Below are 26,063 nucleotides of genomic sequence, written 5' to 3' on the forward strand. Positions count from 1 at the left end.
TTAAGTGCAGTTTCAAGAACGCATGACTCATGTCCAGCTTGGTGAAGAGTGGCGCTGTGTATAAATCCTCGATATAAGATATTGGATATTTATCCAGCTGTGATTTGGTTAAAATTCCCACAAAGGCAAACCAATTGGACAATCACCTGATGAAGGAGCAGTGCTCCGAAAACTAGTGCTTCCAAGTAAACCTGTTGGACTATAACCTGGTGTTGTGTGATTTTAACTTTCTACACCCCAGTCCAACATCAGCACCTCCAAATCATTTTAGCTATAAAGGTTCTTTTAACCCCTTCCATAAACACCAGGACAGAACTCAAGAACAAACTGGTTAACAGATACACAATTCTTCCTTCATCCCTCACATCTGTTTATTTTATCATTAGTAGTCTGTGTACTCTTCTGAAATTTCCTGTCTGGTTCCTCCAAAGCTGCAGATTCACCATCTGCCACATGCTTACTCTTCCTCATTTTGCCAATTGTTAAAATCAAGGCTCATCCAGTGTTGGCAACATTTGCAACTCTGCAAGCGGGTCTGGGTGCAGCATCAAGGCTTGTTGTGGAATGCTATGACTCCTGCCTGAAGCTTCAGAAAGATTTCCTTTTAAACATTCCAAATGTTGAGCAATATTGCCATTGCACAGATTCTTGCTCTAACTCATTCTGTTCCATGATTCTAGACTTGTTAGGATTAATTATTTCCTTATTTCGTTCCTTTGCTCATAATCTTTGTTCAGTCAAATCTAAGTCACCCAACCACTACTTTCTGATTACCCCATCACCCTGTTCTTTCTTTGGTAGAATCCAACATCAGAATTCTCAAATCCTTTACCGTTGAAAATCACAATCAAATAATGTAAACATAAATAAGGAGCCACTAGATGGTTTCAAAAAAGACCAGCATTTAAAAACTAGATTTAGTTGACTGTTTTAAAATTATTAGGCTTCAAAATTCAGCATAGCAGTAGCTATGATAAAGGATTTTATAATCAGGATGAACTGAATATAACAATAAGCAATATCAATGCTCTGGTGCGATATAACAATATAGATCAAAGGACCACCCTGATTGGAAATTAACATTTCCGTTAGAGCCAGGTTCAGAGGCAGTGGGGACACGTGATTGGGTGAAGATATAGTGTGAAGAACTTGGTCCTTTTCACCTCTCTCTTTAATCAGAGAGCTTGCCTTAAGGCCAATTGAAGCCCTTAAATGCCATGTCATGTCACTTAGGCCTAATGACAGGAATATCCTGGCAGTCTCACCATGCCAGACACACTGTGCTTGACAGAGAAAACCAATAGCAGGATGGAGAGGTGTGGGACAAAACCACCCTTTTTCCTTCAAATCAACTTTCTTCTTCATTTATATGGGCAGGCCAGTCCCAGACTTCTTTGCTGATCCTCTGCCTAGGCTGCTCTGTAGTACCATTCATGGGCATCACATGTGATGACACTACTGGCTGAAGAGCTGCTACCCTAGGAAAGTTTATCTTGTGCTTGAAGTCAATACTGCTCATTGTGATTCTGCTCTGAAATATCTCAGGCTATTATTGTCTGTCCTTAAGGTTGTTGTGGTTCTGTTTGCCGAGCTGGGAATTTATGTTGCAGACGTTTCGTCCCCTGTCTAGGTGACATCCTCAGTTTTTGGGAGCCTCCTGTGAAGCGCTTTTGTGATCTTTTCTCAAGTATTTATAGTGGTTAGACACCGAAACAGGGGACGAAACGTCTGCAACACAAATTCTCAGCTCGGCAAACAGAACCACAACAACGAGCACCCGAGCTACAAACTTTGTCCTTAGGTTGTTTGCTTCTTATCTCTAAGGAGCCCAGCTAGTTCAACCAAGTTGCTGGAGTAGCACAGACTGGAGTTGAATATCAGGATCATGGAGAATTCCTTATGCAGCAGAATCCATGGAAATTGCCCAGGAAATTGAAGATTCCTACAAGCAATTTCCTTGTGTCTCAAGTTCTCCAAAAAAATTCCCTTCGTGATGGAAACTTTAAAAAGTTCCAATTTCTGACTTGGTCAAGCTTAACAGTCGGAACACATTTGAGAATTAAAAATGTCCTTAATTTCAGGTAACAATTGAACTGACACACTCAACTATTCTTCCTGAACCCCTTACACAATCTTCAGACACTGACAACATTCCTACTTCCAACTACATTCTGCCCAAGCTATCCTGCTGAAGCTGATATCCCCCTTCATAACCTGAGTGAATTCCAACTTCATCCCACTTTTGAACCAATGCCACCAAATCAGACATCCACTCCTGCCAAGATCCCAGCCTGGACTAACATTTTTCCCATCTTGGAACCATCACTGATTTTTCTTTATTTTCCCCATTTTTGGTTTGGAAATGTGATCTGAAGATGAGAGTTCAACTTTGAGCAGCGGCTTGCTTTAAAAAAAATAAGGAAACAACAAACACACCGATAATTCTTTCTGGGAAATGGCCTGCCAAGTTAATTGCAAGTGTTGATCATTTTTCTAAGAATGCAGCAAATGTTTTAGCACCTGAGATCTATTATGCTCAAGGACTGGCAGCTGGATGTTAAAAGGTCCATCAGAGGGAGGCTGGAATTACCCAGTCAAACAAAGAAAATACTGAAAAAGAAACAGAAACCACAGATTGAATTGGTTTGGTCTGGGCCTTGGGCAGAAGCCAGTGTGGCCCTGAAAGCTGCTGGATGGAGTTCTGGTTACTCTCTAGCTATCCTCTCCAGTTATCAAATTATTTAAAACACTGAGAAAAGAACCCCAGTACATAAGACATTAGTGAAAGCCTCTTGCAGTCTGTAGAAGCTATTTGCATTGACTGGTGACTTCAGAGTTCAAGCAAGATATAGAGTCCCACAGGCCTGCGAACAACTCATTATCCAAGGACTGCATGAAGGCTTAGCAACCATTGTTCAAAATTGTGGTTAAGTGAACTGGCCAATTACAACTCTTCCAGTTTTATTTTAATTTATCCCTTAACTGTGTCTGTCTATTGTCTTGTTGTATAAGGGGTTTGTCTACAAGTTATGGTCAAAGAAGATTGGGTTTAAATCATAGACATTAATCATGTTACCTTGTTATTTAACTTTGCTCTGTGAATATTACAGTATTAACAATAAATTGTTAATTTCTGTTGAAGCTATAAAACTTGATATCTGTTATTTATGAAGTCTGGTTCGGAACAGTTGGAAAATTTTGAGGGTCAGTGAATATTTAATTTCTTGTGTATCATATCCAGTGTTAGCGATTCTGGTTTGGTCTGGCATGGTATCCCTGTATCCTAAGACCCAACAGACTGGACATTCCCTGCCCAGACCAATTCTCACCATCCCAACAGTCAGCATAACAACTCCAGACACAATTTTTCTCAACTGTTGGATGTGACATGCCTTACTCCTGACTGTACTTTAGCCCAATCAATATCCCCTCATTCTCAAAGGACCCTACACCCATGACACAAACTCTCACTGCCCCTCCACTGTGTTATGAAGAAGGGTCACTGGACCCAAAACATTAACTCTACTTTCTCTCCACAGATACTGCCAGACCTGCTGAGTCTTTCCAGCAATTGCTGTTTTTGTTTCATCCAGGTAATATCCTTGTTTGTTAACTATGAGTATACTTTTGTTTTGAGAGTTAATGCCATTTAATCATTGTTATGAGTAATGTATGAATTGCTATTATGTTGTAAATAATGAATCTTGTTAGCTCCAGGCAAACACCAAGATACTATAAAGCATGGTATTTTTATCTGTCAGATAATGTCCTGCGAACATCATACATAGTTTGTAGAAAACACTGAGGTGTTTGCGCACTACAGTTGCAAGTACAGAATGGTCTACTTCCACTGCTGACTGCTTGGTACTGCTGCGTACTACAGACTGCAAGTATAGAAGAAAGAAATGATGAGGAAAAAGCAAGGAGCTGAAAACTTTCCTGACAAACTAAACAGAGCCATCATACATAGGTCCAATCATTCAAATAGTTGTAATTCTTCAAATATCCTTCAGATCACACTTCAGTGCTCTTGTGGCACAATGGTAGTGCCAGATGGTCATGTTTAAGTCCCACCAAACAAGCTGATCTTTAATAAAATAGCAAATACTCCTTCAGTGGCTCCAAAGTGACTAATCCAGTTAGGGTTTATTAACAATTTCAGAACCAAAACAACAGTTTGATAATTTACAACTTAAAATAATGTGTCCAATGATAACATAGAGTGTCTCTGTATATCTATATCATAGAATGTCCATCTGCACTTATTTATGAGGCATGTGCCTCATCTGTTGAAAATAGCCACCAGCAGGAATGCAGCATTAAATATTATACAATGATTTTAACCACCTTTTTATGCCATTCTCACCATGTCAGCTGGCATTGATTGAAATCACCTCTAAAGAGTCTTGGGTCGTAACTGGGCATTAACCACATGCAATTACTACTGACCTACTTCTCAAATCCACTGGTTTATAATTTACTGTCAGTGACAATTTTAATCACCTTCTAGGAAGTTAACTTGATAACTTGAAATTATTCCTTTTTTGCATTAAATTAGTGTGAGCCCAACAGTTGGATTGGCCAGCAAAGGGACATGGTGAGTAAACTAAACATATAAAACATACTATTTCAATGGGATTAAATTATGCACTTTAGGAAATAGTGAAATATATAATAGTGCAGCATGGCATTTTTAACTTTGGAGTCCAAAGCCAGCCCAGACAGATGGGGTGAATGTCCATTCTCTGCTTGCTGCCTGAGTCCTATGTGGAATTAATTTGGCCAATTTTAACCAAATTCCTAATGGATTTTGGCCCAGAGAATAGCATGAGAAATGAATTGTCATAAATTGCCTTTAGTTTGCAAATTCCATTCTGAGATTACAGATATTTGCAGTGGAAAATAGACAAACCATACTTTAATTCACACTCATTCTGGCATGAGTTAAAGCTATTTTGTTGAGGCAGTACAGAGGACTCTTTAATCTGGGTTTGGTGGTGCAAATACCTGATGCTAATACTGGTAGCTAAAAGTTTTCTTTAAAAATGTGCATTCGTCAATGGCATTTTTGCTAAAAAGACAGCACAATAGGTGGCCACTAATTCCCACATACCTGTGGCAGCTCTCCGAAAGAACACGCAGTCTCAATCCCCTGCTCTCTCCATCAATGCTCCCACCCTCAAAGCCTTGTCAATTCAATTTGTTTTGAAAGCTACTATTAATTGTGCTTACTTCAACCTTTCAGACAATGCATTTTGGCAACTTATTATATTTAAAACTCATCTCTCCCCTGGCTTTTTAGCCAATTATATTATTTGAACTTTTTTAAAGAAAAGTACATATTCCTTTGAAGCAAGTCCAGTGATATTCTAGGAATGAGAGAATAATTAAATGACAAAAGGCTAGTTTGGGAATTTTCTTCAACTAGAATCTAAAAGTCATGTAAGCCATGTGCTGACACAGATAACATGAGAATAACATGAACAGTTTAGGAATAAGTTTCTTTTCAACATGTGAAGATCACATCATTCGAACATTTCAACAGTTCAGTAACCAATTAGCTTGTTGAATTTCTGAACTTTCTCAGAGTTTGCACAGGGCTGCAAAGAAAGAAAAATCATCTATTCTTAAAACAATTATTCAACGCATAACAGCAGGACAAGTGCAAAAGCTAGAACATCTGGCTCATCTAAATTAAGTAATTTCAGAACGATCAAATGAAAAGAGCACTGTATTGTCAAATTTAAATACTTGGAGGAGGAAAGATTTAGACAAAAATAACAGTAATGATTTCATAGCACTTTACCAAATTATAGTTTAACAATAATACAAATTACTTTTTTTGATATTCATTTTGTGGATGAGATTTTAAATTAAAGTTCCTGTCATTGAGTGTATGTTGAAGATCATTATTTAGAGATCTGGTACTCCCAGTACTGTAGCCTATGTTTTTGCCTAAACCAACACCAGTAAGTACAGATTTATTTCATTGCTCTTTGTGGGCATGTTGCTACATGAAAATTAGAAGCGATGCTTTCATCGATAACAAAAGTGACTGCAATTTAAATTGACTCGTGCATTGTAACATAATATAATGATAAATACTGTAAATAAAACAATCTCTTGTTTTATTTATTTAATTGCAGCTGCAGGCACCTATAACAGGAACAGAAGTCTCACATAACTTCAGTTGTTTCTTCGTTGGCAGGGCTCCAATTTGCAAAAGGAAAAGAGAAATGTCAAGAGGGAGATCACAAATTTCCTAGTTTAAAGCATGGTCTATTTCTAGTTTTGGCATGTGTTTGTTAGGTGGGTATTTAATTTTTGACAGAGTTCTAGCAATCATGTTGTCTACAAGCACGTTCCACAGGCAAAATGTGTAAATCTTTCATCACAAGAGCTTGAACATGCTTCAGAATGAATCAAAATTAACCTATGGTGTCTTCAAGTTTTGTTTTTAGAACATATTATAAGATTAAGGTAGGAAAATACCCAAGGTACTTCACAAATGCATAATCATATAAAACAGAATGGTAAAGAATGTGGTAAGGTAATTGCAGCTGTTATGGTTAAAATCTTATTTCACAACTCAACTGTGAAGAAACAGAAATGCTAGAGGTCTGGCAGCTTTCGAACAAGAAACAGAATTAATGCCCAGATTTTCCAATAGCCAAATAGTCGTTTCTGCAGTGTAAGCGGGGTTGCCATGGTGCCTTGCAGAATTCTCGAAGTAGCAGACTTTGAGGAATTGCCTGGGAAATCAAAGATTCCACTGGGCAATTCCACTATGCTTGGAATCCCCGTGGTATCCAATTAAATCAGAGAATTCATTGGATTTTGCTTCAGGTAAGTAAATAGTTATGCAAGAAAGTTAAAGTATTAAAACTCTAGTCCAACTCCAGATTCTAACTCTGGTAAGTATTAAACTGACCCTCTGATCTACAACACCCTCCAATTAGACCTTGCCAAGACACTTCACATTTCCACGTCCTGACCCGATACCCTTTCTATTCCATCAGCCTCCGGACTTGAAACCCCCGGGTCTCATCAGCCCAATCCCCCAAACCCCACCCTGGGCCTGAGACCATTGTCCCTGCTGCTGCAACTAACCACCCACCTTCCCTGCCTGATCAGATACCATCATCCAACCACCAAACTTAAATCCCTCATCCCTGCTACTGGACCCAACACAAACCCCTCCTTCCACCTTGAGGATAATATGCCTGGTACCATATATGCACCCTACCCAGTTGGCACACTAACCTTACACTTAACTTACATACTTACCTTGCATTAGAGCTAGAAAAGTACTTATCTGTGATGCTGGATCTTCAAATCAGAGAACACTGCAACAGCTGTGATGAAGAGTGTGTAGTTTCCCTTGCTTTCACTATCTGGCACATGAGGGATCTGTCAGATTTAAAGTTTGGCTCTGCATTTCTGAAGAAGCCAGGATCAGAATTTGCTGTGATAATGCAGAGCTCTTTCTTAGCAAAGAAAAGGAGTGGAGTGGTGGAGCAGAGAGAATCTCTATGCGATTGTAACTCTTTGAAAAATCCTTGAAATGCCCAACAATTCAAGTTGAATACATATTTTCTTGAGAACTAAGCATTTCCTGCACTTTCCATTTTTATTTCCACTTTCCAACATCCACAGTACTTTGCATTTATTTTAAGCATCAAGAGATATCTTAATATATCAAAGGTACTGCATGTAAATACAACTGATCTTTGTTTAAATAAAGACATTTGACCCCAGTAATCATAATCTCTTAGATGGATCCAGAAGTTCCCCTGGGACCATTCTTAAGAAGAGAAGGGAAGAAATCTGGAGTGTACTTCCATTCTGGCATTTTTATCATATGCAAAATTGTTAGAGGAAAGTGAACCATGTCCCTATTACACCGCATTCAATTGCCTTATTGTTATATGGTCCAGATGGTCTCCTTGGCAGCGGCTGTCAATAGGTGAGTATGTAAGGTAAATGTGACGTTAGAGTCTTGGTAAGCTAGGGCTGCCAGGTGGGGAGCCTGCCTGGTAAACAGGGTACCACAGTAATGTGCCGGGGGCATGATATCAGATGAATAGGGGTAGAGTGCCAGCTGAATAAGAGGGGGGGGGGGGGTGCTAGGTGTATAGGATGCCAGTTAGGAGGGTGATTTGGTGCCAAATGGATAAGGGGGTGGGGGGGAGGTGAACCAGGGTGCAAAATGGCAAGGAGGCCAAGTGAATGATGCTGTGTTTAGAGTAGGTCAGGTTTAATGGGAGAAATCAGATACAATGGGGAAGGTCTACAATGGTAGTGGAGGGGAAGGGGCAGTGGAGTCAGGTCCAGGAGTGGTCAGAAGACTTCTCAGATGAATGGATGGTTGATTAGCAATGCAGAGTGATGCCAACCTGCACCAGCCGAGGTTACAATGAAGGTCTCTCCTTCACAACCTCAGCTCTTGCCTGAGGTTGGTGACCACAGGCAAATCTCCACCACTTAACCAATATTTGTCTCTCTCTAATCAGGAAGCAGCCCTGTAGCCTTCTGGAACTATGGAGATTTTATTCCAGCATCACTGGAAGTTGAACATGAAGATACTGCAGAATCACTATCGTAGTAGACTCTGAAGGAAGTGTCCAGGAAGTCCTGCACTGTGCACTCTTCATGCAGCAGGTAGCCACTGTGTTAGTGAAAATATGATTTTAATTGACTGCCCGCCTCTGTGGGGCCACCTTGCTATAGCTTTCCCATTTTCCCAATTCCCTTTTCTCGCCTCCAAGCTCACACTCATGAAGCCGTGGAACATTGTGCATTGTACCACTTCTTGACTGTGTATTCTCAGAGATTCAGGCAAAATAACATGTTTTCTCTCATATTAAAATAATTAAACATATGCTCCTTGACTAACTAGTGAGAGGCAAGAAATAACGTAATGATTGGAAAAAAAGGCAAAATTTTACTGCGCTCAGAATTTTCAAATATTTGGATAGTGAAGCTAAGCTATTAATTTATCAAGTATTAATTCAAAAAGTACATTTTTCATGGGTCCTAAAACAGATACACAATGAGCTTCAGGTTTTTGAAGCCATGGGGTGATTTGGAGCACCAACATTTTATAAAAAGCAGTGCGAGAAAAATCTATGTCAATGACTCTCTATGTGAGGGAAAACATAGGGGTATGTGGTTGGGAAAGAATTTTCCAGCAATTTTACCCAATGCAATAAAACTGCTAACATGTTAGAGCAGTTTTTGTCCCCAGGGTGAGTCTCTGATCTGTTCCTAAGTGGGACCACAGTGAGAAACCACTGAGAGAAGGACAGGTGCTGCTCTACAGGGAAGGAAGGAAAATAGGCAGACCTGTCACCTTGAGTCACACTTGCACACCCCCAGTAGCTGGCGACAGAGGGAGGATAGTGAAGATCTAGAAACAAATCCTCACCCTATTCTTCTGCAAAAAGGAAATTTGCATAGTGTAGATGTAAGTCCATACAGGGAAAAAGAGGGAAAAAAAATCAAATCAGTCATTTTAAAAAAAGCAGACGTCACTCACACTAAATGCAAAGGACTTACATGGAGTTCTGACTTTCCAAACTCCTGTTGTAAACTGTGACAGTGTATTACGAACACCCACCTGGTTCTTTTATACTGACACTAGGAAAGCTGCTGCATGTACTCAGATCAAACTGGGCTTCAGTCCAGATTCTGCCAGAATACCCAAATAGTCGAGAATCACAAGGATCCTACACAGCACGGGATCCTGTCCATGATCTTGGCACCAGATGGCAAACCTTTTCCACTTACTGTTACAAACAGACTGTGTGGAAGATTTCCTTGCAGCTATGATGATCTCTATCACTTCCTTTCATAAGCCCAGGGCTTTTTAACCATTCCTGTTCAACAGCCAAGCCAGCAGCTGGAGGCTGAATGTTTCACGGTGCCAAGCTCTTCGCGAGATACTCTTGCCTGTTGGGAAGGTAAAATAATTCTTTCTTTTTGAAAGAAACTAGATAAGCATTATGGCTGTCACAGTCACATGGGCAGGGGTTTCATCAGGATCTGTCCTTTCTTCCGATATCTAAGAAGGTTTTAGTGGAGTCAGGGATAATATAATCTGTCAATTGACTGACTAACAACACTGAATTAAATACTTTGGGTCCTAAATATGCATCTGCACTGTTCTCTACAAGCTTGTGAGAAAGGACCTAATGAAATACTTTAAAAAGCATTCAGAACTGTGACTGAGACAGAGCTGCTGGAATCACTACACGACTGCAACAATGATTATAACATAAGATCACATGTGGATACTGATGGCCCTTCAGCTTACCAGTAGATAATTTTTCAAGAATCTCAACTCCATCATCTCATAACACTATGCCCCTGTTCCTGAAGTTTGTCTAATGTTCTGGCTTTAACTACACTTGATGGCAACCACTCGTTCCTAATCTCTATTTAAGAAAACTGGTACTGTTGCATTTTGTATACTTGCCCTTTCAAAGTGCAGGGGTCATGTCTACATTCCCGACTTGTATAAGTGAAGACACCAATATATCTGAAATAATTGCTTTTTTTGTTTCATTTCTCTATTATTATGAAATAACAGAGATTCATCAACAATTATTTGAGGCATGTCTTTGAAGCTGGGTAACATTTGTTATTTACTTTGTCATCACTTTGGTACCTTTGGCATTTTTCTATACAATGACTCTAAAGCAAGGGTGAACTATTTATGTTGCAGTAGTCAAAATTATTTGTAGTATTCTAAGTGCAGCCTAATAACAGCACTATGCAACTTCATCACAACCTTTAGTAGTTTCAACTCAACTGATTTGGCAATGTAAACCAACATCTTGTTCGTTTTACTACCTCACACTGTTTAGGTACTGTGCATAGTAAGTAAATTAATACCACCCCCCAGCCCCCCCAACCCCCCACCAAGTCTCTTTCAACTCAACCCTTGATAAATCTTATCCCAACCACAACTACATGTGGCTACTGTTTTGATTTCCAACTTGTCTGGACTGATCTACAAGTGATCAGCCCAGCTGCAGCCCTTATTGTAGTTCTCTTTGTAAAGTTCTGGCTGCCTCTTCTGTGCTTCTGTCGTGTGCCATTTTCACTGCTTTGCATGGAAACTGCAAATCTAGGCCAGTAATACATACCAGGAGCAAGATGAATTTTAAGCACTAATCTATTGGGCACATCAAATAATATTTCTTTTATTTTGATCTTCACTTCCTTAGTACACTAATTTTTTTAATATCCATGACTATTTCTTAATAACATTAACCATACAGTGTCAAATGGTCCATAGTTATCACAGAGTGTAAGACTATGGAGGAGGATACGGCGGATACAGGTTGACGTTTATAGTTGAAATTGGGGAACTTAAAAATTGAGAGGTTTGGGGTAATGTTTACTAGATAACTTGTTGAGCCTGAAATGAACATTCCTGTTCCTATTGACCAAAATTACAGATCCTTTATAGATTATAGATTATTGCATCTCTACTAGCTCCCATCTATTCCAGGACCCAAAACTCTGACAGTAAATAGCTCATCAGTTAGAAGCACTCTTACATCTGAGTCAGAAGGTTGTGTGTTCAAGTTTTACCTCAGATTTTGAACACAAAAGCTGAAGCTGACACACCCTCTGCTGGATTGCACAGTCAGAGCTCCATCTTTTGGATGAGACCTTAAAGCAAGCTCTGTCTGCCTCCTTGGGTTGACATACAATAGCCATGGCACTATTGCAAAGAAGAACAGATGAGTTATTACCAGTGTCTTGTTAATAAACATAATTAAAATAGCTTATCTGATCATTTTATACCTACGTTGTGAGCTTGCTGTGTGCAAAGCAACTGATATATTTTAAATTTACATCTCTGACTATACTTCAAAAGTACCTATTCGCCTGTGAAGTGTTTTGGGATGTCCTGTCCCTACGAAAGATGCTATGTAAATGTTAGACCTTCCATTTTCTTTCATTGTGGTATAGACAGACATGGATTCCCACAGACAGTACATATTCAACTAGCATTTTCAATCTGATATTTTTAGCAGGGGTCCATTGGTGTACTGGAAACATGGAGAAGCATTGGCTGATGGAAGAAAATTGGGAATGTATCTCTATAACTTCAAAAACCTTTCAGAACAAGCATTTCAGCTGATGTAATCAGTAACAGATTGAAATTCCATGATTTTGTCCAAAAGTCAGATTAAATCTTTTAAGGTAAAGATCAACTTTGACCAAAGAACAACAAATTTAGATGGACCTTTTTTATATAGTTCAGTAATCAGCATCAACATTTAAGAAAAGCCTACATAGTATTACTTCTTGTGCTTAGATTAATTTACAAATGCTTATTAATGTTCTCAAATAATTTATGGGGAAATGGGTAATGTTAAACAACTGAGCTTCATTGAGGCAGATCCTGGGTTTTATCTGAGTCCTGGGTAATAATTGCCGAACCCCGTTGTTGCAGTAAAGGTGTACTTAAATGCCTTCTTGGCACAGGATATAGATTTTCTTTCACTTTTTCAGAGCTCGATTATTATCTAATAATTAACTTTCCAAAACCAACCCATTTAAGAGAACCTATGCCTGCAGACATCAAATGAGAAAAGAATTGTAAGGTCTCCAAAGTTGAACAGCCAGTTGATACACTGCCTCAATTCATGTATTAAAAATCACCAGCTGTATGAGTAATGTAGAGCAGCACACACTTATTGACCTGCCCCCTAATTCTTCTATCTTCATAGCAGGAGAAAAGAGAATTGGGAAAATGCTTAAGTAGTACAAAGTTAAAAATCACGCATCACCATGTTATAGACTAACTGTTTATTTGGAAGTACAAGCTTTCAGAGCACTACTCCTTCATCAGGTAACTAGTGAAGCTATTGGTACAGTAAAATAAATTCTGTGTCCTATGATCCCGGCCTGGATCGATGTCAACTGTGGGTCATTTTTGCAGAGGAGGGTGGGGTGGTCCCACATGGTTGATATCCAATCAAGGCTGTTCATGGCCACTTAGAAGCAAATAAAGAGATTAATTCTTCACCTACAGGTTCCCACAAATGATAGTGGCAAATTCAAAGGGCTCATGGTAGATGAGCCAGTGCAGGAGGGAGATTTCATGAAGGAGACACTCTGTGTTTGTGTAGACTTCAATAATATAGAGAGAATGTCCATAAAAATTAAAACATTTTGTTGAAATGAATTTTTGCAGAAGCAAAAACAGAAATTATTGAAGAAATTCTGCAGGTCTAGAGCATGTGTGGAGAGAAAGCAAAGTTAATGTTTTGAGTATAATGACCTTTCTTCAGAACCATACTGGTTTCCAATATATGCCGTTCTTTGTATTGTCAAGCCCCATCACCCCAACCTGAAGGCAAAACACAGGATGTCCTGTACAAGAGATCTCTCTCACTATGGTGGCCTGGCTGTAAAAGCTATTTTTAATTTATGTTTAAAATGTTGGAGAGGCTGATTGTATTTCAAGTTGGGAGGTAGACATGATAAAACAGGGAGTCCACATCACCACCACACAACGTGAAAGCCACCAATCAAAAGCCTTTCTGGTACCTGAGTGTTTTTACCCAGTGCACTTTTCAGCACTTCACTTCCTGGGATAGTAATGCAACAACATCTTGCCCCAACTGATGCGCCTGGCCAATCAGAGGTCAGCAAGTCTAGAACTTGGCAACATCATGGTAACTCCATCCTCAGATGGAGGAATAGAGGCAAGAAATATAAGTATTAGGTTTCAATTGGGGTGAGGTGGAAGGGGGCAGCGTTCTGGGGCTGGAGGTTATATGGAGAGGTGTCAGCTATTCAGAAGCATGGGTGTGTGTGTGTGTGTGTGTGTGTGTGTGTAAGAAAGAGAGAGAGTATGTGTGTGAGAAACAGAGAGCAAGAAAGAGAGAGAGAGAGAAAGAGGCAAGGGAAAGCTGTCAGAGGCTGTCAGAAAACTGACTAGAGTACTCAGCTTTAGGTTGAATTCCTCAATCTTACACAAATGGGTCAAAATTGAGGGAACCCCCAAAATTTACAGCTGCCCACAGTGCCTTATTGTCAGGTAGTCTAGTTCACTCTCTTTCCGCAGGATGAGACCCTCAAGTCATTTTACAGCCTTAGACAGTCTGTTGAGAAGGTCAACCAAGTTCTTCCCATCCAGAACATCATACCCAAGATGGCAGGATTGTGGAGGGCATTCCCCTGGTTACAGCTTGGAAGAGTCACTGAGAAGCATTTTCTCTGCTTTCTCTGCACAGATGCTGCCAGATCTGCTGAGTTTCTCCAGCAATTTTTGTTTTGAATTACCAAGTCTCTGTCGTAAATACAAAATGGGTAATCAGCAAAATGGACTTTCTCTGCAAAAGGGATTTTGAATTTCTCAGTCTGTGCATGAATGAGATTAGTCCTTTGCTATCTACTCTGTCCAGAGGCCAATTTTATATTCGCTGTCTATAGTTTTCCTACCAAAATGAATCAATTCACAATTCTCTGCATTAAATGTTATCAAGCATTTGTCTGCCCATTCTACCAGCTTATTTATGCCCTTTTGAAGTTCTGCACGATTATCCAGACTGCTTCCATGTTTCTTACCATCCACAAATTTTGCAACTGTGCCTTGTAAAAGGGAATAGGGATAACCCCGGGAATTACAGGCCAGTTAGTCTTACTTCGGTGGTAGGCAAAGTAATGGAAAGGGTACTGAGGGATAGGATTTATGAGTATCTGGAAAGACACTGCTTGATTAGGGACAGCCAGCATGGATTTGTGAGGGGTAGGTCTTGCCTTACAAGTCTTATTGAATTCTTTAAGGAGTTGACCAAGCATGTGAATGAGGGTAGAGCAGTGTACATGGATTTTAGTAAGGCATATGATAAGGTTCCCCATGGTAGGCTTATGCGGAAAGTCAGGAGGCATGGGATAGTAGGAAATTTGGCCAGTTGGACAAAGAACTGGCTAACCGGTCGAAGTCAGAGAGTGGTGGTAGATGGTAAATATTCAGCCTGGAGCCCAGTTACAAGTGGAGTTCCGCAGGGATCAGTTCTGGGTCCTCTGCTGTTGTAATTTTTATTAATGACTTGGAAGAGGGAGTCGAAGGGTGGGTCAGTAAATTTGCAGACGATACGAAGATTGGTGGAGTTGTGGACAGTGAGGAGGGCTGTTGTCAGCTGCATAGGGACTTAGATTTGATGCAGAGCTGGGCTGAGGAGTGGCAGATGGAGTTTAACCCTGTTAAGTGTGAGGTTGTCCATTTTGGAAGGACAAATAAGAATGCGGAATACAGGGTTAACAGTAGGGTTCTTAGTAAGGTGGAGGTGCAGAGGGATCTTGGGGTCTATGTTCATAGCTCTTTGAAAGTTGTCACTCAGGTGGATAGAGCTTGTAAGCAAGCCTATGATGTATTAGTGTTCATTAGCAGAGGAATTGAATTCAAGAGTCGTGAGGTGATGTTGCAGCTGTACAGGACCTTGGTAAGGCCACATTTGGAGTACTGTGTGGAGTTCTGGTCGCCTTACTTTAGGAAAGATGTGGAAGCTTTGGAGAGGGTGCAGAGGAGATTTACCAGGATGTTGCCTGGAATGGAGAATAGGTTGTACAAGGATAGGTTGAGTGTATTAGGCCTTTTCTCATTGGAACGGCAAAGAATGAGGGGTGACTTGATAGAGGTTTATAAGTTGATCGGGGAATAGATAGAGTAGACAGTCAGAGACTTTTTCCCCAACAGAGTGTTACAAGGGGACATAAATTTAAGGTGAAGGATGGAAGGTATAGGGGGATGTCGGGGTAGGTTCTTTACCCAGAGAGTGGTGGGGGCATGGAATGCGCTGCCTGTGGGAGTGGCAGAGTCAGAATCATTGGTGGCCTTTAAGCGGCAATTGGATAGGTACATGGATAGGTGCTTAAGCTAGGACAAATGTTCGGCACAACATCGTGGGCCGAAAGGTCTGTTCTGTGCTGTATTGTTCTATGTTCCATGTTCTGTGTTCTTGTATACCAAGGGCTAGGTCAATAATACATATCACGAAAAGCAAGGTTCCTAACATCCATTCTGGAGAGCTCCACTACAAACTTTTTGAAAACCATACACCAAGCATTGTTCTCTGTATCCTTTCACTCAGCCAATTTCATATCCATTCAACTATCATCCTATTTTATTACGTAATTTATAACTTTGCTCACAACTCCATTGTGTAGCACTTTGTCAAATGACTTTTGTAAATGCAAGTACACCAAACAGCATTAACACTCTCTGATATCTCATCTATAAACACTAGCAAATTTGTTCTTAATGATTGGCTATTATTTTTAAATAGTAAAAATTCACCAGTCACATTGGTGAATACAAAACACTGCTTTTGCTCTTCTAGTAATATTACTTAAATGTCTTACAATGACAGAATCTCTAACCATCAAGTAATTTGGACTGCAATCTTCAATTTTTCAGCGTACTAATGAACTTTCAGATAATGCATAAAAATTTGGAAGACAAATAACCTATTAAAATAGCCAATGAGAATCAAATTACCTTTAGCATTCAGAGCTCCAAATTGTCCTGAGTCTCAAGTAAGCACCTAATTAAACATAGACATTCACAGTCCATCTGGGAAATTTCCACAGTTTAAGGATTGGCCCTTTCTGTTTCACAGGACAACAGAAATACTAAAAACTTAATGCATGTAGATGGATGTGAAATGGAAATCATCAAACTTCCACTGTGTTACAAAGTCGAAAGAGTGTATATTCACTTTAAATAGAAAGTGTTTTCTGAATTTTAAAGTAAATTTAAAGTACCGCCTCAGCTGCCAGAACAGAACAGTGAAGAGACGTTCGGTTCCAAAACAGACACATAGAATCACAATCCCTATAGTGTAGAAGCAGGCCATTTGGCCCAACAAATCCACACGGACCCGCCAAAGAGTAATCCACACTAACTCATTCCCCCTACCCTATTACTCTACATTATCCCTGACTAATGCACCTAACCTACATATCCCTGAACATTATAGGTAATTTAACATGGCCAATTCACCTAACATGTAACAATTGGCTGTTAAATGGATACTGAATTTTGGTTGCTATTACAACAAATCAAATTTAACCAATTAATTCAAACTATGCCCAGGATACTAAGACCCAATTGAGTTTGAATTTATTGTATCCACAACATCAGACCAATGAGAGAGAACTTTTGTGGGACGGGGGACGGGGGACGGGGGGGGTTTATAAAACCATGGCATTTTGAAAATTGGTCAGAACAACTTCCACCGAATAGCAAAACAACCGCCATAGAGCCGGAGAGCAAAGACCATCTGAAGAAATAAACGTCTTGCTCTCAAAGAAATTTCAAAAGGCACTATCGATCAAAACGTACCTTTTCCTATTAAAAAAAACTCACAGTAAAAAGAAAGAAGACCCAGGGAGAAGACAGCACAATTGGAAGACCAGAAGGAACACAGCATACGAGACGGTGTAGACTTGAGATTAAGTTAGAACAGATCTAAAAGTTAAAGTTCTTTCAAAAGCTGATTGGGGGTAGACGTTAGCAGGTAAAGTGACAGCTGGAAAATGGGAAGCCTTCAGAAAAGAGATAGAGAGTCCAGAGACAGTATATTCCGGTTACGGTGAAAGCAAAGGCGAGTAGGTGTAGGAAATGATGAATGACTAAAGAAATTGAGGGCTTGGTTAAGAAACAGAAGGAAGCATATGTCAGGTATTGAGAAGATAGATCAAATGAATCCTTAGAAGAGTATAAAGGCAGTAGGAGTATACTTAATAGGGAAATCAGGAGGGCAAAGAGGGGACATGAAATAGCTTTGGCAAATAGAGTTAAAGAGAATCCAAAGGGTTTTTTACAAATTTATTAAGGACAAAAGGGTAACTAGGGAGAGAATAGCAAAATCAGCAAGGCAGCGTTTGGGTGGAACCACAGGAGATGGGGGAGATATCAAAGGAGCACTTTGCATCAGTGTTTACTGTGGAAAACGATATGGAAGGTGTAGAATGTAGGGAGATAGATGGTGATGTCTTGAAAAATGTCCATATTACAGAGGGGGGGGGGAAGTGCTGGATGTCTTGAAATGCATAAAAGTGGATAAATCCCCAGGACCTGATCAGGTGTACCATAGAACTCTGTGGGAAGCTAGGAAAGTGATTGCTGGGCCCCTTGCTGAGATATTTATATCATCAATAGTCACAGGTGAGGTGCCGGTTGACTGAAGATTGGCTAACGTGGTGCCATTGTTTAAGAAGGGTGGTAAAGACAAGCCAGGAAACTATAGACCAGTGAGCCTGACATTGGTGGTGGGCAAGTTGTTGGAGGGAATCCTGAGGGACAGGATGTCCATGTACTTGGAAAGGCAAGGACTGATTAGGGATAGTCAACATGGCTTTATGCGTGGGAAGTCATGTCTCAAAAACTTGATTGTGTTTTTTGAAGAAATAACAAAGAGGAATGATGAGGGCAGAACGGTGGACATGATCTATATGGACTTCAGTAAGGCATTCAACAAGGTTCCCAATGGGAGACTGGTTAGCAAGGTTAGACCTCATGGAATACAGAGAGAACTAACCATTTGGATACAGAACTGACCTCAAAGGTAGAAGACAGAGGGTGCTGGTGGAGGGTTGTTTTTCAGACTGGAGACCTGTGACCAGTGGAGTGCCACAAGGATCGACACTAGGTCCACTGTTCGTCATTTATATAAATGATTTGGATGCGAGCATAAGACATATAGTTAGTAAGTTTGCAGATGGCACAAAAATTGGAGGTGTAGTGGATAGCGAAGAAGGTTACCTCAGATTACAATGGAATCCTGATCAGATGGGCCAATGGGCTGAGGAGTGGCAGATGGAGTTCAATTTAGATAAATGTAAGGTGAGGTGCTGCATTTTGGGAAAGCAAATCATAGCAGGACCTACACACTTAATGGTAAGGTCCTAGAGAGTGTTGCTGAACAAAGAGACCTTGGAGTGCAGGTTCATAGCTCCTCGAAAGTGGAATCGCAGGTAGATAGGATAGTGAGGAAGGCATTTGGTATGCAGTCCTTTATTTGTCAGAGTATTGAGCACAGGAGTTGGGAGGTCATGTTGCGGCTGTACAGGACATTGGTGAGGCCACTTTTGCAAATCTGGTCTCCTTTCTATTGGAAGGATGTTGTGAAACTTGCAAAGGTTCAGAAAAGATTTACAAGGATATTGCCAGGATTGGAGGATTTGAGCTCTAGGGAGAGTTGAATTGGCTGGAGGCTGTTTTCCCTGGATCATCAGAGGTTTATAAAATCATATGGGGCTTGGTTAGCATCAATAAACAAAGTCTCTTTCCTGGGGTGTGGAGTCCAGAACTAGAGGGCATAGGTTTAGGGTGAGAGGGGAAAGATATAAAAGAGACCTAAGGAGCAACTTTTTCACGCAGAGGGTGGTACATGTATGGAATGAGCTGCCAGAGAAAGTAGTGGAGGCTGGTACAATTGCAACATTTAAAAGACATCTGGATGGATATATGAATAGGAAGGGTTTGGTGGGATATGGGCCGGGTGCTGGCACGTGGGACTAGATTGGGTTGGGATATCTGGTCGGCATGGATGAGTTAGACCAAAGGAACTGTTTCTGTGCTGTACATCTCTCTAACTCTGTGACTCTAATGTAATGTTAACAATTGTGTTTTTGGAACAGCATATTGATAGCATTGTGTTCAGTTAACGGATAGTGGTTAGTTCGGGGAAGGAGTGTTTAGTTTGTCAATAGTTTTGTTTAGTGTTCACTTTAGAGTTAGGAAAACAAGATTAGATTCCCTACAGTGCGGAAACAGGCCATTTAGCCCAACAAGTCCACACCAACCCTCCGTAGACTAACCCACCCAGTCCATTCTCATACATTTACTCCTGATTAATGCACCTAACTATATGGGCAATTTAGCATGGCCAATTCAGCTGACCTGTACATCTTTAGACCTTAGGAGGACAACAGAGCACCCAGAGGAAACCTACAGAGACATGGGGAGAATGTGCAAGCTCCACGCAGACAATGGCCTGAGGCACGAATCGAACCCGGATCCTTGGTGCTGTGAGACAGCAGTGCTAACCACTAAGCCACCATGCTGCCCAAATTGTTTCCTTTCTTTAAATAGCAGAAATGTCACTCACATTTTAACAGATTACAAGGTGAGGTGAGCTTTTCTGGGGCTTTGGTTCAACGTCTGCGTCTTAACAATTGCATAATGATGATTCCTTCATCAAAGCTGGACTGCGTGAATTACAAAGTGCCAGATGACACATAGCATTCTGCCTAGAAAGCTTACAACCCAATGGCCTTACCATCAACTTCACCAGCTTCAAAGTCCCACTATAGTCTTATCCTATGTCTAGCCCTACCCCTCCTCCTTGCTTCCCTGACCTATCCTAAACTGTCCATCCTCCTACTCACCTATCTAGAACATAGAACAGTACAGCACAGTACAGGCCCTTCACCCCTCGATGTTGTGCCAGCCTTTTATCCTACTCTAAGATCAGACCTACTCTAACCTACATACCCTGCATAGTACTAACTTCCATGTGCCTATCTAAGAGTCACTTAAATGTCCCTAATGTATCTGACTCTACTACCACTACTGGCAGTGCATTCCATGCACCCAACACTTTCTGAGTAAAGAACCTACCTCTGACATCTCCCCTAAATCTTCCTCCAATTACCTTAAAATTATACCCCCTCATGATAGACATTTCCACCATGGGAAAAAGTCTCTGGTTTTCCACTCTATCTTTGCCTCTCAACACCTTGTACACCTCTACGAAGTCACATCTCATTTTGCTCCAATAAGAAAGGCCCTAGCTCCCTCAAACTTTCTTCATGAGACATGCTGTCCAGTCAAGGCAGTTTCCTGGTATACCTCCTCTGCACACTCTCTAAAGCTTCCACATTATAATGAGGGAACCAGAACTGAACACAATATTCCAAGTGTGTTTAACCAAGGCTCTCTAGAGCTGCAGCATAAACTCGTGTCTGTTAAACTCATTTTCCTGCGAATGAAAGCCAACACACTGTACACCTTCTTAACAACTCTATCAACCTGGGTGGCAACTTTGAGGGATCTATGGACATGGCCCCCAAGATCCGTCTGTTCCTCCACATTGTCAAATGTCCTGCCTTGAACCCTGTATTCAGCATTCAAATTCGACCTTCAAAACTGAATGACTTCACACTTTTCTAGGTTGAATTCCGTCTGCCACTTATCAGCCAGTTCTGCATCCTGTCAATGTCTTGTTGCAAGCTACTACAGCCCTCTACATTGTCCACTACCCCACCAACCTTTATGTCATCAGCACACTTACTAACCCACTCTTCCACTTCCTCATCCAAGTCATTTATAAAAACCACAAAGAAGTCCCAGAACCAATCCCTGCGGAACACCACTGGTCACCAAGCTCCAGGATGAACACTTTCCATCTACCACCACTCTCTGTCTTCTATGGGCCAGCCAATTCTATATCTAGACAGACAGTTTCCCTGTATCCCATGTCTCCTTACTTTCTGAATGAGCCTACCATGGGGAACCTTATCAAGTGCCTTACTGAAATCCATTTACACCACATCCACTGCTCTATCTTCATCAATGCGTTTTGTCACATCCTCTAAGAAGTCAATAAGGTTTGTGAGGCATGACCTGCCCCTCCCAAAGCCATGCTGACTATCTCTAAACAAACTACGGTTTTCCAAGTAATCATAAATCCGGTCTCTCAGAATCCTCTCCAATATTTTGCCCACCACTGACATAAGACTGACTGGTATGTAATTCTCAGGATTATCCCTATTCCCTTTCTTTAACAAGGGAATAACATTTGGAGGATGCAAAGATCATAGCCAAAGGCGATCTCTTCCCTTACTTCCTGTAGTAACCTAGGATATATCCCATTTGGCCCAGGTAATTTATCTATCCTTATGTTTTTTCAAAATTGTCAGCACATCCTCTTTCCTAACATCAAACTGTTCTAGCATATCAGTCTATTTCATGCTGTCCTCAGAAACGTCAAGGTCTCTCTCAGTAGTGAATACTGAAGCAAAGTATTCATTAAGGGCCTCCCCTACTACTTTCGACAACAGGTGCAAGTTCCCTCCACTATCCTTGATCGTCCCTACCCTCACTCTAGCCATCCCCTTCTCACATAAGTGTAGAACGTCTTAAGGTTTTCCTTAATTCTACTTGCTAAGGCTTTCTCATGTCCCCTTCTAGCTCTCGTAAGTTCACTCTTCAATTCCTTCCTGGCTACCTTGTAACCTCTAAAGCCTTGTCTGATCCTTACCTCCCTAACCTTAAGTAAGTTTACTTCTTCCTCTTGACTAGATGTTCCACATCACTTGTCACCCAAGATTCTTTTAACCTACCATCCCTTCCTTACCTCAGTGGGACAAACCTGTCCAGCACTATCAGCAGGTGCTTCCGAAACAACATCCACATTAGTTATGCATCTCCCAGAGAACATTTGTTCCCAATTTAGGCACCCCAGTTCCTGCCTAATAGCATTGTAATTCCCCTTCCCCCAATTAAATATTTTCCCATACCATCTGCTCCTATCCCTCTCCATGTGTATAGTAAAGGTCATGGAATTGTGATCACTATCAGTGAAATGCACTCTCACCAAGAGATCTGACACCTGGCAAGGTTCATTGCCAAGCACCAAATCCAATATGGCCTCCCCTCCAGTCGGCCTATCTGCTCCACCCTTCCCACTGACCAATTACAATAACCATCTACCTGCATCCACCTATCACCATCCTATCTACTCTTCCTCCAACCCCACCCCCTCTCTCCGTATACTTCTGGGCTCCCTCCCACTCCCCAGTCTGAACGAAGGGTTTCGATCTGAAACATTGTTTTTTCTGCTTCTCAAATGCTGTCCGACCTGCTGCCCTCTTCCAGCTTCACATCTATTGACTTTGACTGCAACTGTAGTCTTACTGTCACATTGTATGTAAAATCGATATGCCAACTTGTTTGCAAAAGAGGATTTGAACTTAAACAAGGCACATGATGAGGATGTAATTTTCTTGTCCGCTGTTATCATAACATCAGAAAGGGTAATACAGAGACAGAATTCACCAGAAAGCCATCTAACCAGTTTCAAATCAGCAGAGAAGCCAAGATAATAGGCACCTCAAAAGTGAGAGAACGACATTCCTCAACTTGTTCCAACTTCAAGTTCACCTGAGTAACAACCTCCTAGAAATTCAAGAAAGAAAGGCCTTGCAGCATACAGAGAATTCTGTGCTTTAACATTTTGCCTTCAGCTAAAAGCTTCAATTCACCAAATAAACTAATAACCTTGCATGAAAGAGAATGCGTTCATTTAAATCGTAATATATTATTTTCCTTCACGTGTATCTAATCTTATGGGTGTGAGAGTCAACTAAGTGAAACATAGTTTCATACCTTTGGGTCAGAGGAATCTCCTTTAACTTAAAATTCTCCAAAATGGGCTGTTGGAAATAGTTTTATTTAGGGCATTTACTGTAAAAGTATAAAGTGCACATCCCTCATATACAAAAAGACACATACCACTGGAAATATGAAAACATGTAAATTCTGCACAATATTTTATGTCATAGGATATTACTTGCAAGTAATTCGACATAAAAGCAGAGAAGACAACAAAATAAATGCACTGATAATACAAGCAAATTATGGATGCAAAGAATGTGCCATTGAATACAATTTTTGGGCAACATAAAATTTGAGATCAAAGTAAGCATATCACACAAAACTGTGCCATAAAGGATAGGAATGATTTTTTATGACAATAATTATAAACTCATGTCAGGGATAAAGTCAGGAATGATTCCTACCTGTTTTTTTCTGTAATCTTCTCCAGTTTTTGGTTTAATATCTGACACTCTGCTTTCAATTTGTTTATGAGTGTATTCTGGGAACTAAGTAATATCTCCAGTTCATTAACTAGAATAAAAACAGAAGAGTTTGTATTACATTAGTCTACTAAACAGAGATTAAACTTTGAGATTACAGTCTTTCCATCTGAATTTCACCTCCCATTTCTCAATCTTTCTATATCTTGAGGATATAGCAACTTAAAGTAAAATAAATGAAATAAATGTGTTACAGATGATGGCCTGTGTTTTTTAACTGTCAAATCATTGGTAATTCAATAATTTTGGAATTATGATCTGGCTTCTAAAATACTAAACTAACTGCAATGCTTTTATTCTATTCAAGTTTTAAAAGAATTAGTACTAACATGACATTCCCAATTATTCCTAAATTCAAAAATAATGGACTGAGTAGCATGGATTTTGTAGCTGCTCCTATGATTGCAGACTTATTTCTCAATTTACTTCTAAGATTTCTTACAATTATTGCATTTCAGTCATTAAGATTTTCATTTTAATTCATTTTGATTCTTTTATAGTCAAAAACAAAAAAAAAGGCACATGATTCATTTTCAAACATAGTTGTGTTAACAGAATTTCTGGAAAGGTCTAGATATATCTTACTTCCACATTTCTTATAGTTATTACATTTCTGAGTCTTCTTATGGACCAGACCAGACCTCCTCAAAATATAACAAGAAGGTAACCTAGACTCTAACTTATTCTTATTGCAAAGGTAAATGTGAGGTTCTATGTTCCAGATGCAATTCCATTGGTCAAACTACTCAACATTAAGCAAAATATAATTTATTCAAACACAACAGTTCAAATAAAACAAAAGAAAAAGGAAATTACAATAACATAACTGTTGGAAAAGTTAACAGAATAATTGATTATTTTACTACTAAGCTGAAACTGTTCCAATATTGTAACACCTCATAAACACACCGTTCACAAAGGCAAATTCAGAAAACACAATTGTCTCCAGTGAAACTCCAGCAGCCCAGGAGGACAAACATCCAGAGAGACAGTGCAGCAGTCGGGAGAGATTCACTGCCTTCCAACTCTGCTGAGACCCCAGCAACAACTGCTGAATTCTCAAACTAAAATTCCTGGTTCTGTGGGTGGGAGCTTGACCACACCAATTTACTCTGCTTAAATTGTTCCAACTTTAAAAAGAAAACAAAGTTTCACAAGTTTTTTTTATATATAGACTGCTAGGCACCTGTCTCCCAATCTCTTTCTAAAAGAAACCAGGACAAAACACACTTCAACATCAGGACACTTTATGTGAATATTTTTATTGTGACAAACTTAGGTAATGAGTTCTGATTAAAGATTCACCTGAAACATTAACTTGGAGCAGAATTTTCCTATCCCTGCAGGTTAGTGTGTGTAATAGTGACAAAGGTGGAAAATACAGTGTAAATGAAAAAAATCACTCTCAATGTCAAGAAAAGAAGCCACCCAAGCCTTAAATGACAACTTCAGAACCTCACTTTTGAGTAGAGATGCCCTTATTTCCAGGCACTTGCTTTTCATTAAAACACAAATTGTCTTATTTATGTGACACTTCCTATTACCCTCTCATACCGAATGAAAATAATGCACGGTATATTGATAGTTGTAATTGCCAAGCCTTGGTGAGATGTGTATACACTGCGTTATGGACCGGACTAAACCCCTCAAAATATATTAAGAAGATAGCCTAACCTCTAACTTTTTCTTATTTTAACAGCAAGTGCCAGACATTGCATACCAGGTCTTGAAGCATAACACACTTCGTTCCTTTACTATATTTAAAGTATAACAAAAGAAAGAAGAAATGGAAAACCTTAACTCTATTGGAAAACTTAACAAAATAATAGGTTATTTAACTACTAAACACTAACTGTTCCAATATAGTAATACCCCATAAACATCCCTTTGGGAAAGGCAGATTCAATAAAATAGGTCATCCCACATGCAATTCTCCAGTTCAGGAAGAAAAACATCAAGAGAATAACACAGAGAGACAAAAGCAGGGAGAGAAGAACTGCAGCTCCCAAATCCAGCTTCAAGATTTGTTGAGATCTTTCAAAAGTCACTGGAGTCAGGGAAAGTCCCGGATGATTGGAAGATCGCTGTTGTAACCCCCTTGTTCAAGAAAGGATCAAGACAAAAGATGGAAAATTATAGACCAATTA

At 40.0% G+C, this 26,063-nt stretch overlaps 1 protein-coding gene across 3 annotated transcripts in view; it reads right to left on the reverse strand.

The window, feature by feature from the left end:
• The window catches only part of sdccag8 (SHH signaling and ciliogenesis regulator sdccag8), a 369,171-nt gene that overhangs the window by 96,960 nt on the left and 246,148 nt on the right, over window positions 1-26,063 (reverse strand). For all 3 annotated transcript variants that reach the window (XM_060830822.1, XM_060830820.1, XM_060830821.1), the window contains exon 15: window positions 23,839-23,947. In XM_060830822.1, coding sequence (XP_060686805.1) covers window positions 23,839-23,947 — 109 coding nt within the window. The remainder of the gene's footprint in view (window positions 1-23,838; window positions 23,948-26,063) is intronic.

The sequence above is a fragment of the Hemiscyllium ocellatum genome, chromosome 10 (genome assembly GCF_020745735.1).
Source record: "Hemiscyllium ocellatum isolate sHemOce1 chromosome 10, sHemOce1.pat.X.cur, whole genome shotgun sequence".
Lineage (NCBI taxonomy): Eukaryota > Metazoa > Chordata > Chondrichthyes > Orectolobiformes > Hemiscylliidae > Hemiscyllium > Hemiscyllium ocellatum.